General features: G+C 43.9%; 1 protein-coding gene across 4 annotated transcripts in view; it reads left to right on the top strand.

Moving 5' to 3' along the window:
• The window catches only part of LOC122515296 (nuclear hormone receptor E75-like), a 76,317-nt gene extending 59,248 nt beyond the window's left edge, over positions 1-17,069 (top strand). For 2 of the 4 annotated variants that reach the window (XM_043632599.1, XM_043632600.1), the window contains exons 2-5: positions 1,523-1,611; positions 10,399-10,543; positions 14,090-14,331; positions 14,781-17,069. In XM_043632599.1, coding sequence (XP_043488534.1) covers positions 1,523-1,611; positions 10,399-10,543; positions 14,090-14,331; positions 14,781-16,943 — 2,639 coding nt within the window. In that variant the 3' untranslated portion in view covers positions 16,944-17,069. Of the gene's footprint in view, positions 1-759; positions 1,007-1,522; positions 1,612-10,398; positions 10,544-13,178; positions 13,467-14,089; positions 14,332-14,780 lie in introns of those variants that run through there. The other 2 variants (XM_043632601.1, XM_043632603.1) reach the window with 2 other exon arrangements.
• Positions 17,070-17,335: the final 266 nt, after the last annotated feature.

Raw genomic sequence — 17,335 nt, 5'->3', positions numbered from 1 at the left:
CTCCGTCGTCTCTTATAACGGCTGCGGGATACTTTGCCGCCGGTCTTCGTCGTCGCTTGTGTCATTTGTGTTGTCTACCGCCGGTGTTGTTCTGCTGTCCTGTTCCGTTCAGTTCGGTTCGGTTCGGTTCTGTTACTTACCGCTGCTAGTGCGCGCCAGGACCGCCCAAATTCCCTCCTTCTACTTTTTTAGTAGAAGCCTTAGGCTTATCAAAACCTAAGTTATCTTAGAACAGAACGCACCTGCCTTTCGAACAGGCAACCCAAACAACGTTTCTTTACTCGTCATCGTCAACGTCTTCATCATCATCATCATGGGCTACCATCTCAGACTGAGACACGCGCTTTTATTCTTATCTGTCATAGTTATTTTATTAGTTTTCTTATCTTCTTTCTCATCGTCCTAATCGTGCAAAGTGTATCGTGACTAATATATATAAATATATATATATACATATATATATTGTCAAAAGTACAGATTACTCAAAACAAGCGCTTTTCTTAAAACACACAGTGACAGTGAAGAAAAATACTTTGTTTTTTGTTTTTGTTTTAAAGTGAAGCCGAATTATACTCATGAAGTTTAATTGTTTATCAATGTGTGTTTGTTGTGTGTCTTATTAGGTGACTAAGTGAACTCAATTGGTGAAGGATAGGTAGATAATTAAATAGATAGATAGATAGATAGATAGATAGATAAATAGATAGACAGACAGACAAATAGGTAGACATCGTTAGATAATATAGTTTTGTTATTTACTTAATTCGATAAAAAATGATACTTACGGCGGACAGTAGTAGTATACAAGGAGCATTAGCAACACCACCGGAGTCACCGGTCTCCGGTTCATCGTCGAGAGCTTCCAGTGTTTCACGCATGTCCTGCGTATCACAGGCATTGTCAAGTCCGTATCACGGAGCTCAATTACCTCATCAACTTAGTCCTAACATGCCTACTATGGATTCAACAGTTTCCTCGGCTAAACCCGAACCTGAACTTAATATTGGTACGATCATTATTATTATTATTATTATTGAATCTTTAATAATTATTAATATACATACAACGGGATAAGATTCCAAACTTGTTATTGGATTAAACGAGATATTATTATAATAAAAAATAAATAAACCTGTGCAACTCAGTAGCTCTCAGTAGCAGCAGCAGCAGGTGTTTCATTCGAAACGTACGAAACTAATAAAAACATTATTGCTATCATTCGTACACACACATACACAAACACACAGAGCGATAGCGCACAGTGAAAGCGGAAAGTTGTAACGCGCCGATGCTGTAACTATACTCGCTTGCAAGAGAGAGGAGAAAGTGTTCTTCTTTCCATCCCACCTTTCTCTCCAACAACGAGTCTTGCGCGCCTGTTCTCTCTCTCTCTCTTTCTATCTATCTGTCATTCTCTTTCATACCCATGCATTTAAACAAACACGTGTGGGAAACTTAATTTACAAAATAAATAGTAACAATGTTTAGATTCTAATCTTAGACATATTTTCTTTGATTACAGAATTCGATGGGACTACGGTGCTGTGTCGCGTTTGCGGTGACAAAGCCTCAGGTTTTCATTATGGCGTTCATTCCTGCGAAGGATGCAAAGTAAGTTTTGTCATATATATATTATATATTTATTTATATTTATTTTATTTTATTTTATTTTTATTCCACGGATTTAAAATCGCGAATAACGATGTCCGGACAACAACGTCAACGACGATGACAACCATTATTTGATATATTATATTTGATTTCGTTTGAATTAATTTTCATTATTTGACGATATTTTCAACGTAATACGACGATGATCGGATGGAATTTGAACTTTCGTACGGCTCGTATTATGTTTGTCTTGCTGAAATAATTATAAATGTAAGGAATGGAGGGGGTAAGGGTTGGATTTGTAGGAAAAAAGAATGAGAAAAAAAAGAAAAGATAATACTAATCGCTGATCGTGCGGACTTCGAGCGTTTAAACGTGTCCGTCCGGGACGTTAATAAGAAAAAAAAAAAAGAAAAAAAAAGGAAGCAGAGAATCAAAAGTCCTTCGGTGGAAAAGTATCGAATTCGTTATTGGTAGGAGGGGGGCGGGACGGGAGTAGCGGCCAGGAAGCATGAGCGCGATATGTGAACGAGTGAAGCGTTCAAGGTCAACCCGAGAGAGGAGTTATCGACCGAGAATACTGCTTGGCCTTGGACACACGGAAATCGACGGATGTAACCATCATCCGCAGCGCGATCTTTGAATTTTTAATCGTTTCCTATCTCTCTTTCCGTTTCTTTTCTTTCCTTTTTAATTTCAAAACCACCAATAACCGTCCCGACCTACTCCCCACCACTTTTTTGCTGACCCATCTGACGTAAAAGAAAAAGAACACCTGCACCAAATCGTGCATTGTCGGATGCATCGAGAATTATTAGTTCACATTCTTTCACGTTTGGTCGTTTTAAAAGAACCGCGCAAACAAAATACATAATAATAATAATAATAATAATAATCTCAGGTCAGATCTAACGCAACGGTTTAGAATCAAAATTCGACTAACCATAAGGGGATGGGATACAACACAGTTTGACCTGAGTTCTACTTTTCATTCTCAAGGACGAATCCTTATAAAGAAACGGCCATTAGTACGGTGGGGTAGGAGAGAAAAAGGGAGCGAGAAGGGGGGTTGCGTAAGAAGGAAATCGGAAGAAAGATGTGGCAAAATTTGGAAAGGGAGTGGTCGAGTAAAAGAGATGAGGTTAGGAGATAGAAGGGAGGATAATACAGGCACACTTTTTGTTCACCTACACATCTTGGAAGAATTTTTTTTTTCCTTCGTGTTGAAATTTGATTGGGTAAGAGCAGCGGCAGGTAGGAAGAATTTTGGTGCCGCGTCCCCGAAGGGTAAACTTTTCTTCTTTGTGTCTGGAATTTATTTGACATTTATCTTGCGGTTTATTTTTTTCTTTGAAGTATAACCAAATAAATCAATTTACACGACAACAACAACAACAACAATCAAAAAGAAGATGAAGAAGAAGAGACACGCGGGATCGTTGATATAGAAATTTTCAATGATTTGTAAAAATATGTTCGTGTCATCGATACTTCAAACTATTAATAACAAAAATCACGTTTGTCAAATTCGTATGATCAAAAATATGGGTACGAAGGCTAACGTCCTCCTCATCATTTGCTGATCGATACAAAAAAATACAAAAAAATAAGATGGCGGAGGTTAACAACAGCAATTGTTTTTAATAGTTTGCAAAATCGTATTTTCGTGTAGTCGTTTCCGAGCAGGCAACAAACAGTATACCGAGACAGAATCATAGTTACCGCCACCATCGACCATTTTACCACCTCCAGTTGGTATTCGAGTGACACGGTGGAGGTGGTTTGTTCAGTGCTAGGTGCCACGTTTACTCGATCGGTTCGGCTCCTCAGAAATGTTTCGACCATGGTACGGTTTACTTCGCACCTTTATCATCCCCCCTTCATCTCTTTCTTTCTTTCTTTTCGTCTCCTTTATTCTTTTCTTTATTTTGTATCCCAACAACAAACTTGACCCGATTTTTACCTGAAATGAGCAATTCTCTGTATCTTGGATTTCTTAGCTTTCTTCAATATTTCCACAAGAAATGATCTGTGAAATATTTAACGATAGATTTGTAAAGAAAAGTTCAATGGTATCTTTGTGGGGGGATTTATTTCTTCCAACGAAAGGAATAAAATGAGAGACAGAAATTAGAGAGAGAGAAAGAGAGAGTGACCAAACAGCTTCCATCTGAAAATCTTCGGAGAAATGATCTTATTGAGTAAGAATAAAAGAGAAAGTATTAAATACTTTCGAGATTCGATTAAAGATAATTTCCTTTTTTATAATTTCTAAATACCGTTGATTAGTTGATATTAGTTTATTCAACTAACGTTTCACATCGTTATCTATTATTGCTCTAATAAATCCATCAAATATTCTGTTACTTTATAAACTATCTTGGATTCATTAGAAAATGAAAAATGAAAACGATAGGGATAGAGTCAATTTTGTTGGATAGAAGAGTAAGTAAGTTGATAGGCAGGAAAGGAGCCAGACGGAAAGACAGACAGACAGGGGCAGGGTTACAGAGGCAGGGTGGCAGACAGGCAGGCATGCAGGCATGCAGGCAGGTGGTGTGTTGTTAGGGCTCGATCAACCGGTCTATCATCTATCTCCCTTTTCTCGTCTGGGAATAAGCTTTGGTGAGAAAAAAGGACTAGGCTAAAAGCGGTTAGCCAGCAGTCGATTGACTAGGTCAGTAACTTACGGCCAGAGGAGTGAGTAGAGCGTAGGAGCCTAGACAGCGCAGGAACGCTGTAGGAGGTGCCTAAGCCCCCGAACACAACAAGCAAACAGCCGAGTAGTCAGCAGCAACAGCAGCAGCAGCAGCAGCCATAGCAGCAGCCATAGCAGCAGCAACAGCAACAGTAACCGGACGGTGAATCTCTCCCCGAGTGTGACCTAGCCGCTAGCGGTAGAACGTAGGTCCCCCACATTAAACCATTGGCGGAGGAGAGGAGGGCCCGTGGAAAGGGAAGAGAACGCGGAAGAACGTTGCAGAGAGAGAGAGAGAGAGAGAGAAGGAGAGAGATATCTTTGAGAGACTAGGTCGCTCGGTCGTACTACTGTTGCACTACTATTTCGCTATATATATTATACTTACTACAAAACTGAATTCGCTACCTCGAAACTCTTTTATCATATTAAACTCTCTCATAACTTTAGTAATAAAGAATAAAATAATAAAATAACGAGGGATTCTTTTTTTTTGAACGGTCTATAACAATCAGCACAACAACAACAACAACACCTTTGCTTCGATTTTTTCATTCCAAATTTAAAAACCCTTAAATTTTGTCTATCTCTTCGAACGTTCGTATCAACGACCAAATGAGATTTCTATTTTTACAATCTCCCGTCTTGGTTTTAATCAAATTTGCATAGACGCGAAATATAGAATCGGTTCGGGTTTATTTTCTTCTTTTTTACTTTTCCAAAAGGGAACTACCGAACGTGTATAAAAATACGATCTTAGGAGATCTTTTAGGAAACTCGTCGGATATTATAATCGTACTTTTCCATCACTGGGATGTTCCTCTTTAAATCTTTTCACGTGGAAACGAAACGTGATGATGATGATGGTAGTGGTGGTGGTGGTGGTGGTGGTGATGGTCGTTGTTGTATGTCGCTTACGAGCGCGCGCGTCCGACGATTTTTCCGGAGGGTTGAAAGCAGGCGAGAGCGGTGCATTAACCCTCCGGTCATCGACCCCGAGCCAGTTACGTCACGTGGCTCCTGCTCCCCCGCCATTCCCTCTAACTCCCTTCCTTCCCCTTTTCTCCTTCCCTTGCCCCTACGCGTTGTACGCCCTCCCCCGGTTTCCCCTACCCACCACCACCACCACCGGCACAACCACACTACTACCACCACCACCACCACTACCACCACCACCACCACTAGCACACAGTTTCTCTCCATTTCTTTTGCTCCCTCTTTCTCCGCGAACTACAGCAGCAGCGTCATTTTTGATGTCGTAACGAGTCGTGATCTCATTTTCATTTGATTGCGCGGGTATTTCGGTGCTCTCGCTTGAGGTTACTGACCCCGGTGCATCTACTTTAGAATCGGGTCAGTCGCTTATTATCGTGGTAGGTGTTCTCTCGGTCGGTGTGTACGCTTTACTCCACCACCAGATCATGACTATTTCTCTACCCCTCCTCTCCATCTCTATCTCTCTCTCTCTCTTTCTATCATTTTATTTCCCGATACTCGGAGATAACAGATATCTCACTCTCTCTAGTTTTACTTTTTCCCCCGGGTCAACTGAAACTCTAATAACCAATTGGGATAAATGCAATTTGATATACATAGATCATTTACTGATTGGTCTCAACCGATTACTTTATACACGTTCGTAGATAAAGTTTAACCTAAAGTATGCACGTTGGGCTGGAAAAAGAGAAAGTTTGATTGGCCGAGAGACTGTTAGATATAATACTCTTTCTAGACTTTCGAAATCAGTTTCTATCGAGAAGTTTAGATCTTTCCAATCGAACAGGATCGATGATCTGAAAGAAAGATGGGTGGTGTGTGGTGTTTAAGAGTTCGAGGGCTGCTGGTGTGCACCACTATCAGCTTCGAGAAAGAGAGTGAGAGGAGGTAAAAGGGGGATATAGGTGGAAAGCAAGCTAGCTAGCTAGCTAGCTAGCCTAGCAAGCAAGCAAGCAAGAGGGAGGGCAAACAGGAGGAAGGGAAAAGGGGGTTTCGAGCAAACGAGCGAGCAGCGGTTAATGCCCTCTGTGCACACAAGTTGTGTGTGTGGCGGACCGAGTGTCGCGAGTCTCTCAGAGTGACGCGCGTGTGCGCATGCGCGCGAGTTACGTACGTCACCGTTACTCCGTTTCATCGTTCTCTCTCTCACTCACTCACTCTCTCAGAACTCTTTCCTTCCGAAAGCAACTTCTCCTCCATGCACCACCTTCAGAGTGTTGTACCTCCTTGGAGAGTCAAACTAGCTCTTTCTATCTATCTTTCTTTCTTTCTATCTTTCTTTTTCGAACTGTAACCCCTACTACTGTACCTCCTCCTCCCTGAATATCGGTGCAGCAGCAGCACCAGTCGTAGTAGTAGTAGTAGTAGTAGTAGTAGAAATAGTAATAATAATAATAGTAGTAGTAGTAACAGCAGCAGGAGGGAAACACAGCACAGCAGCAGCAGCAGTCGCGCGTTGCTCCGGTCGTTGGCCCCGTGACGAGAACACCAGCGTGCGTACGCGCGCGCACGCGCACGCGCTTGGGCGCGAGCAAATGAGCGAGCACAGCAGCAGCAGCAGCAGCAGCAGATGCATGCACGTACATAGAGTGTACTTGCTTGCTTGCTTGCTTGCTTGCTTACTTGCTCGCTTGCTTGCTTGCTTGCTTGCTAGCTTGTCTGCTAAGCTAGCTAGCTAGCTAGAGCTAGTTTACTTACTTACTTACTTACTTACTTACTTATTGTTAGTTACCGAGTTACTTGGTTACCAAGTTTACACTCGTTTGCCCAATGGGCACCTATTATGCGCCCATAATGCGCGCACGTTGCCGCGGCGACGCTCTTTAACTGTCCGAATAAGCGCGCGCGCTTATATTCGACACGAGGAGTGAGTGCAACGTTTATCGATTCGACCGAATTTATTTCGATCATTTTCACCTCGCGATGTTGTTGTTACCTGACGATAATCGTCAAATCGAGATACATGCATTCGTTAGTTTTTATTCACAGTTGGTTCACTCAATTCTGAACAATTTTTGTCACGTTAATCGTTTCGGTGTATGTTAGATTCCAAGTGTAAGAGGAAATGGTGTACTGTTCGTTGTCAGTGACACTGTGATGTGCGACTTTATTGGGATCACATTTTATATCCTCGTTTAATCGTAAACTTTTGTGCAAGTTCGAACAACTGTGGAAGTGCGAATTGTTGTTGGAAGAGAACATCGAAGACTTGGGATCATTTCTTTATCGTTCATTGTTATAACATGGGTACGTTTTTAATCATTTAAATCTTCAATCTTTTTTCATCATTCGTTCTGAGATTCTCATTTGATGTACGATTAGCAAACTTTAAGTTAATTTCAATCTTCTTTCAATCTTATTCACTATCACGATCATAAATCATCGTTAGAATTATTTCTGATTTTGGGGGAGGGGGGATTATCGGTGTACGAATTAAAAATATCCTTGGACGGTAATCAGGTACCACAGATTATTCTTAGTCTGATTTTTATTTTGGAAAGATTTCGGTTAACAAGTCGTCGGGGTTTATTCTGGTAGAAAGAAAGAAAGAAAGAAAAAAAGAGAGAGAGAGAGAGAAATAAGAGTAGCGCGGGAAGGTGCGAAAGGTGGTCGCCCTCTGACCCGTCCGAGGGAGAGAATATACGGTTTAAGAGATCGATGCACCGTGTTCTACCTCTCGCGACCTCACATCCACCTAGAACCGAAGGGTTCACCGGGGGTTGCTGCCCTCGTCCGGGCAGCGCGCGCGCGAGCGCGTAACTTGGATTTTCGACTCTTCGGAGGAGTCCATTCGAATTGAAACCATCGGCACGGATTATCGCAACCCCCCCACTTCATCACCCCAGAAGAACTTTTTTAATCCAAATTACTATTATTTTCCATCGGAATTATTATACCGATTTAATCATACGATCTATTTAACGATGAATCCCTTAGGGTTTTAATCGTAACGATATAACCTAAAATTAACAATGTGATTGTTAAAATCACGATCCAAATTGCAGGGAAACGTAATGTAAGAAAAATAATCAGGGGTATCAGTGAGAGAAATAAAAATAGTTGAATCGTCGATCTCCCCTACCCCCCATTTTACAATTTCTACAAAAATAGTTGTAGAAATTCTTTAGTGTTGGGAATAAAGGTACTTTGGTTCATTGACTTGCCGGGAAGCGCGAAGATGCAACGGTACATCGTTCGTTCTCTCATACTTTGTCGTCATCGTCATCGTTGTCGTCGTCGTCGTCGTCGTCTTAGCCGTCGAAGTTGAGGTAGGCTAGGTCGCGTTGAACACGGTTGCTGGTGACGTCACCAAAGAACGAAGAGTCACACTAACTCTACAACACTCATCAGAAACGAATGCGTATTTTATACGGGCGTGTACTGCATGTTTTTGGTACGTCCTTTTCATCGTTGTTATTGTTGTTGTTGTTGTTGTTGTTGCTACTGCTTACTGCTGATGCTTGCAAGCTTAAAATCGAGCTTGCAGCAGAAGGAAAAGAAGAAGAAAAGCGCTTGCGCTTCTTGCGAGTTCAACACAACGACCACGACGACGACGATAACGTCTACGCGCCGATAGTTACGTAAGCGCGAGGTCATTGACCGATAGCTTTGCCGGGAAATCCACCCGCCATGACCTACCTTCTTCCTCTTCGTCATCATGCTAACTCATCATCTTTCTTTCTCTCTTTCTTTCTTTCACTTATTCCCATTTAATCTTGATGCGTTTAGATTAGAAAAAGAAAACTAAATCAGGACGCGCACACATACACACAATATATAATTAATTACCGATTATAAATAACTTTTTATAACAATGACAGTCAGATTAGATTAAATTTTCAATCGGTCAGGTGTTTATAGATTCAACATTGCTAAATCTGGATTCTATAGCAAATTCTCAAAACCTTAGGATATATTCGTTGAGTTTAAATAATTCATTGGAAATAGCGTTTAATGTTGTAATCGTTTAGGGAAGGGAGTGGGTTGGTTATTTTGGAGAAATACTTTTCTATATTTGGATAGGACAATACTTTGACCAGAATCGGTATGGAATCGGAGTTATTAAGAGGGCTCGAGAGGGTTGTTGCTGCGAGTAGTAGCGCGAGCTCTAGCTAGCGAGAGAACGAGGAGAGGTGGTGGAGGTGGAGGGTGGTTGGGGGAGGTGGAGGAGGTGGCGGAGAAGGAGGTGGGGAAAGAACCCGTTAGTAGAGCGTTTGGAAGGCGCGCGCAAACCTCCGTGCTCGTTGCTGCGAGAAAAGGAAGACAAATATCGTAGATCGCGAATATGTGTGTGTGAAAGCGAGAAAGAGAAAGAAAGAGGGAGAGAGAGAGAGAGGTACGAACGAGCAAGCGAACGAACGAACGAACGAACGAGCAAGCGAGCAAGCAAGCGAACGAGCGAGCAAGCAAAGGGGGACTCTCACTTTCACGCGGTGAACTGCGGGTGAACGTCCGGGAATTGGGTCAGAGGACCCCCACCCCGTCGCGCCAGAGGCAATGTGCCGAGGCTCTATGCTCTCTGTGCTAGAAAGAGCCAGTCTACAGCCAAGCCTCGATACAAACGGTCGCTGCTTCTTTTTCTTCCGCCGAAAATATCATTCCTCTCGGTTTTTATTATCTCTGTGAACACGCTACGCGAAATATATTATTATTAATATATCTAATGAAGAAATCGTGAAAAACAGAAAAGGAGAGAGAGAGATAGACAGAGAGACGATTTCGATTTTGCTATACTCTCGATGTGTTCCAACAACGCATTCGGAATTTTGTATTTAGTGTGATATCATCGTGAGCTTGAGTACAATAATACAAAGCAAATCCAAAAGAAACTGATTCAAGATTTGATAATCTTTAATTGTTTCGCGATAGCGTTCGGAAACGCTCGCGAGCAACGACCAACCCAAACCCCCCTCCCTTCTGTATCAACGGGTTTATCTTTAGCAGAAGAGTAGATTCGTTAATTTTGGGGTGAATTAATGGGGTGCCTGTGCGAGTGCGATCTGGCCACCCCGCGCTCGGGGACCGATTGTTCCTCGGGGTCCTCCTCGGACAGCGACGGTCAAACTGACGAAGGTTTCGTTGGTGATTCGCAGGGCTTCTTTCGCCGTAGCATCCAGCAGAAGATTCAGTATCGACCCTGTACCAAGAACCAACAGTGCAGCATCCTGAGGATCAACAGGAATCGCTGCCAATATTGTCGTTTGAAGAAGTGCATCGCTGTCGGCATGAGTCGCGATGGTAAGTAATCGTTATTTTCTTTCATTTATTTCTTCTTCTTCCTACAAAAAATTCTGTTCCAATGCGATCGATACGAAAAAATAAAAAGAGAAAAAAGAAACAAGTTGCAAATATAAATCCCAATAATATAAACGTAACGAAATGTGTTGTCTTCGGTGAAATAAACTTGTCATTCCGTTCGGTTCGGCGCGTAGAAAAGAATTTTTATTGCGAAATGATAGGAGGAGGAGAATAATTTCGCGATAGATTTCGTTTCTCGAACGTAGGAGCAGCTCTCCTACCTTTTAAAATTTAGATTGCCAGGTCATTGACCGTTTGCGTAACGCTGTTCCCCGTCATACGGCGCAGGGGTGTCGCAACGGGCGAAAGTGGCCGCTGCTTCGCTGTTCGAGAAAGCAGCGCCAGCACGATTATCCCCGCGATTGGTGTAACGAGTTCGCTTTCTTTTTGAAATACTTGTGAAAGCTTCGTCGGGTCCGCGCCTTCTTTTATTTTTGATTCTCATCTTCTTCGTTTTATCTTTTTTTTCTTTTTTTTTATTATTATTATCATTATTCCCTTTCTTTCATCCTTATTAAACAATCGATATTTGAAGAAGACATTACTATTACTGCTAGCTAGCTAGCTAGCTAGCTAAGAGCAGCAGCGATACTACAAGGAGTACGAGGTCGTTGACCCTTAGTTCAGATTCGAGCCAATTTAGATTAAGACCTCTTAGGTGGTGTTAGAAAATAGATCATCCACGTCTTCAAATAGAAATAACTCGGAGACAGAAATATTTGAGATCATTGAACGTTCTAAATTATCATCATCCTCATAGTTATCCTAATAATAATTAGTATTATTATTATTATCAAATATCACGTTAATCGGAATTGTAAGAATAAAAATACAAAAATGTATAATCGATAAAATGATTTAGAATTAGTTGTTGTTATTTAATAAACAAGAGTTGAATAAGAGGGAACGTAGAAAAGGCGCAAAGCTCTCCTCCACCTCCTCCTCCTCCTCCTCCTCCTCTTCGTCGTCCTCCTCCTCTCACGGGGTCAATAATCTCTCGCGTAGCTGAACTGTTCCTCGCGGCTAAGTCGAGTTTGTAGAAGAGAGTACCGCTACTTGCCGCTACATCCCCGGTGACCCTCGGCGCGCAACATATATCCCCCACCACGAATTTCTAACGCTATCTCTTCCGTCGCACGAACGGAGACTGCTGACTCTCCCCTCCTCTTCTCTCTTTACTTCCCCTACCAGTCTTTCTTTACGCGCCGACGAGCGCAGCGAGAGTGCGCGCGTTCTCCTGGACTCCGTCGTCGTAGTCATCGGCGTCGTCGTAGTCGTGGTGGCGCTAAACGTCATGCGGAGACCTCGCGAACTATCGGGGTAATCCCACCCGCGGTATTCGGATATTTCTTCCCCTACTACTACTACTTACTACTACTACACTACTCCGTGAGGACTCACCTGCCGGCGGCGGCGGTGGCGCATGCTCGCGACAGTGGCCGGAGGCTCATTCCGCGAGCGGACTTCGATGCAGCTGGATCGTTCCTTTTTTTTTCTTTTTATTTTTTTTTGAACAATATGTGATTACTTATACTTTTTTAATAAACTATTTTTCGTTACATTCTCTAAACCGATGATATTAACAATTAATTCGATAAATATTATTCAAATGCAGCACATGTCTTTTATCAGTTCCATTTGAAAATAAAAAAAAAAGAATATAAATAAATTCTCCCAACTGGTCTCTCGGTTCTACTTATAGAACATTGTTTTTTTCGTCTCTCTTTCTCTCTATCTATGATATTGTTTTCTTTTTATCTCTCGATTTCTCCCTCTCTTCGTGCGATATATTAAACGAAGTCTATCCTTAGTTCGAGGACATCTCTCTCTCTCTCTCTCTCTCTCTTTCTCTCTCCCTCTCCCTCTTGTTAGTCGACGTTACTCTAGGCGCAGGCGTTCGCGTCCCGTCCTTCTCTGGTGTTGACCGCTACGCTCGGTTAGTACGTATCGCATCAGTTATATAGGCTATATAGGTCGGCGGTACGCCTCGCGCGGCTGTCGCTGAAAGCAAGTTCAAGGCCAAAGGCTCGGCAAAGGCCACATCGCGTCGGCGGTGTGCCGTGGCGATGGTGGCGGTGACGACGGTAGTGGTAGAGGAGGAGGAGGAGGAGGAGGAGGAGGTGGTGAAGTTGTGTGGTGGGGCGTCTTTGATGGCTGAATAAGTGGAGGGGCTGTTGAACGCAAGTCGTGGAACATCACTCAGTCGGCGGTGATGCTGTCTCGCGTTTGCACGCGTTGTTCCGTCCCGCACGCGGGTTCTTTGAAGTGATCATCATCATCACGCATAACTAAAGAAAGCCGGACCGCGCGACGTATTTCGAAAAACGGCGTGCGCCGTCCCGCCACAAACCGGAACGGCTATTTTATTGTTATAATTCTTTAATTTTTTTTTTTTTCTTTTCGTAAATCTCATCATCTATTATCTTTCTCGGTTCCTTGCCGCGGGAGTGACTTGTCATAATTCGCGAGTCAGCCTAAGATATATCGTGATCGAGGATTTGATTTAAACGTGGAGAGAGATCATAAACAAATCGGTCGACGAACCGATACTACTACTAGTTATATATCTTTCTCTCTCTCATCAAACACACACCACCACCACCACCCTATATTTCTCTTCGTTCGACGTTATTGGATTCTTTTTATATACTTTGTGCGTCGCAAGAAGAAGTGTCCATCGTTATCGGAAATTATTTAAACGAAAACTGGATTGGATCTTATAACCATAGAAGATCAAGGACAACGTTGCGGTTCCTTCCTTCCTTTTTTTTTTTTTACACGCGTTTCCTTTTGACCGTCATGGGAGACGAGTTACCTATTCTCAAAGGAATCCTCAATGGAGTGGTCGATTATCATAATGCACGTAGGTTTCCCAATAGATTTTTTTCTCTCTCTACTTCCTTCTATTTTTGATTTATTTAATACTCTCGTATCCTTCGTCAAAAATTCAAACATCGAGGTCGGTTTACTTTCTAACCGAAGATTCGTACCGTGTGCCGCTAACTTTCGTCTCGTTCGGTGCGAGAAAGTCGTGCGCTTTCACCCTTCGAGAAGCGTGTCTTTTCTTTTCTTTTCTTGTCTTTTTTCTTTTTATTTATTTTTTCTCTTCTTCTTCTTCTTCTTCCTCTTCCTCTTATTATTTTTCCCGATCTTTTTACTCCGGAAGAAATTGACGAGTAAAGAGCCTTACGACGACGTATCTCAACCGATTAGCCGGTGGCGTCACACACGCGACGAACACCGATATATGTTTCACCGTCAAGGAAGGTCAACCGCGTGAATCATTCGATCGATCGCATTGACAGTGCTTATATTAATACTTTTTTTCTTCTTTTTATTTCCTTCCTTCCTTCCTTCCTTCCTTCTTTCTCTATCCTATAATGTTCTTTTTTTAATTTTTAATTTTTTTTTTTTTTTTGTATATAATTCAACCCTTAGACAAATCGAATCATTTCGATCGTGTGTTTTTTGTTGTTTGAATTACAGCGGTGCGATTCGGCCGCGTGCCCAAACGCGAGAAGGCCAGGATTTTGGCTGCCATGCAGCAGAGTTCCCACAGTCGTTCTCAGGAAAAGGCAGTAGCGGCCGAACTGGAGGACGAACAACGATTACTCGCCACCGTTGTCCGAGCTCACCTCGACACATGCGATTTTACCAGGGACAAGGTCACGCCTGTTCTCGCGAGAGCTCGTGAAACACCTAACTACACGGCCTGCCCACCGACCTTGGTAAGAATACTTTTAATTACACTCTAATAGCCCCGGCACCTAGTTACACTTACTAACTTGATCCTCGGATTTCGACTAAATATCAAACCTCTCTCTCTTAACGCTTCGAGTTCAAATTTAATCGATTCTTTTCCCCCTCCATTATTCTTTGGTCAACACCACACACAACACCTTACACAGTTTCCTTGATCGAATCTATGCGGAAATCGGACCGGTCGTCCTCGAAACTTGCAAAGGAGGAGGAGGAGGAAACGTTAACGTTGTAAACGTGTGTCGTATACCGTGTTGCTGCTATACTACTCGTTAAGGACGACCGGTCTCTCTCTCTCTCTCTCTCTCTCGATAATTTGCTTTAACACACATTCATACGAGAGACTATCTTCTATTACCACCACCACCACCAAGTCCTCTTCTAACCTCGCACGTTTTCTTTGACTTTCTGTCAACAGGCATGTCCGTTGAATCCAAATCCGCAACCATTGACCGGTCAGCAAGAATTACTTCAGGATTTCTCCAAGAGGTTTTCCCCGGCGATTCGTGGCGTGGTCGAATTCGCTAAACGCATTCCTGGATTCAGCCTGCTGGCTCAGGATGACCAGGTCACATTATTAAAGGCCGGAGTATTCGAAGTTTTACTCGTTAGGCTGGCCTGCATGTTCGATGCTCAAACGAATAGCATGATATGCTTGAACGGACAAGTGTTAAAACGCGAGTCTATTCACAACAGCAGTAACGCGAGATTCCTGATGGATTCGATGTTCGATTTCGCCGAAAGGGTCAATTCCTTGCGGTTGTCCGACGCCGAGCTTGGACTCTTCTGTTCGGTCGTTGTCATCGCGGCGGATAGGCCGGGATTACGCAATACCGAATTGGTAGAGCGTATGCACAACAAACTACGCAACGCTCTTCAAACGGTACTAGCTCAGAGCCATCCACAACACCCGGATATTCTGAGGGAATTGTTGAAAAAGATACCGGATTTGAGAACGTTGAACACGTTGCACTCGGAGAAGCTTCTAGCATTCAAAATGACCGAACAACAGCAACAGTTACAAGCGCAACAGCAACAACAGACGCAACACGTTATATCCGCGAGCCAACAGCAACAACAACAACAACAGCAACAGCAGACGCAGTCGGGACAACAATCTCAGCAACAATCGCAACAACATTGGACGATGGAAGACGAAACTCCGGCGTCCTGGGGCTCGGCCTCGGACGTTACCCTAGACGAGGCAGTGAAAAGTCCGTTGGGTAGCGTTTCGAGTACGGAGAGCACGTGCAGCGGCGAAGTGGCATCCCTGACGGAATATCATCACGTTGCGGCGACCCCAAGCGGGGGCGGCGGGGGCGGCGGCAGCGGGCATCACGCGTCCAGTGCACCTCTTCTCGCGGCAACCTTGGCCGGTGGTCTATGTCCGCATCGTAGACGAGCCAATTCCGGTAGCACGAGTTCCGGCGAGGACGAGCTTCACCGCGGCAGCTTGAGCAAGACGCCTCAACCACCTCACTGTCCGCGTTTCCGCAAATTGGATTCGCCCAGCGACAGCGGCATCGAGTCGGGTACCGAAAAAGCTGACAAACCAGCGAGCAGCAGTGCCAGTAGCGCACCCACCTCGGTCTGTTCGAGTCCGCGTTCCGAGGACAAGGAAGTCGAAGACATGCCTGTACTGAAACGCGTCCTACAAGCACCACCGCTTTACGACACGAATTCGTTGATGGACGAGGCGTACAAACCGCACAAGAAGTTCCGCGCGTTACGGCAAAAGGACAGTGCCGAAGCCGAGCCAGCGGTGGTAGTACAACACGCCCAATCCCAATTACATTTACACCTAACCTCGCCACCCGCGCGAAGTCCATCGAATCAAACGACGAATAATCCAGCTACCTGTCCGCAAACAGCGAGCCTACTCAGCAGCACGCACTCGACATTGGCGAGAAGTTTGATGGAGGGTCCTAGGATGACGGCGGAACAGCTCAAGCGTACGGACATTATACATAACTATATAATGCGAGGGGAAGCTAGTCCGAGGTCCCCACCGGCGGTCTCGCCGTCCCCGGCGGAACAATGTGCCTCGACGACTACCATAACCGCACGCTCCTCTTCTCAAGGATCTCAGGGTTTGCTACAGTGTGCCACGTCGAGTTATACCAGCAGCTCCTCCTCCTCCTCGAGGTGGCCGGCCACCTCGGTTATCACCACGACTACTGGTGCTCGGCAACAGCAACAACAACAGCAGCAACAGCAGCAACAACAACAACAACAACAACAACATCAACAGCATCAACATCAGCAACACCAACACCAACAACATCAGCACCATCAACAGCAGTCTTCCTCGGATTACCTCGTAGTCGGGAATTCCCCGGCATCGTCGCCAAGATACCTCTCGGCGGCAGCGTCGAGTAGTACGAGCACGAGTCCGAGGCCAACATCCAGCACAGCAGCGGCAGCGGCGACTCTCGTCCTATCCGGTTGTCCGAGCAACATGATGGAACTCCAAGTGGACATTGCCGACAGTCAACAACCTTTGAACCTCTCGAAGAAGTCACCGTCCCCATCGCCAAGGCCACTCGTTGGCCCCTGCAAGGCTCTCTCCCTCGAAGCGTAGTGCTCTTGCCGTCAGGTGGACATCTCTTTTATTGGTGACTCGAAGAATCATGTGTGTGCGTGTGTACTCTATTGCTACTATTATTACACTACTATTACTACTACTACTACAACTATTATTATTACTATTATTACACTATTATTACTACTATTACAACTATTACTATAAACTACTACTACTACTACTACTACTACTACTACTACTACTACTACTACTACTATTACCCACCTTGCGCAAAGAGTGTCGTTACGTACATGTTTTATGTATTTTTAAAACCCCGTCCATGAGACGGCACACGGACGAAGGATCGTCAATAAATCCAGAGATACGAAGAACTAAATTTAAGGAGGTTATTATGGATGAGAAAGATGGAAAAACTAAACAAAAGGGAT

Source organism: Polistes fuscatus, unplaced genomic scaffold (genome assembly GCF_010416935.1).
Source record: "Polistes fuscatus isolate 324 unplaced genomic scaffold, CU_Pfus_HIC Scaffold17, whole genome shotgun sequence".
Classification (NCBI taxonomy): domain Eukaryota; kingdom Metazoa; phylum Arthropoda; class Insecta; order Hymenoptera; family Vespidae; genus Polistes; species Polistes fuscatus.
The sequence above is the reverse complement of the archived record's forward strand: the minus strand, read 5'-3'. Positions and strand labels throughout refer to the sequence as shown.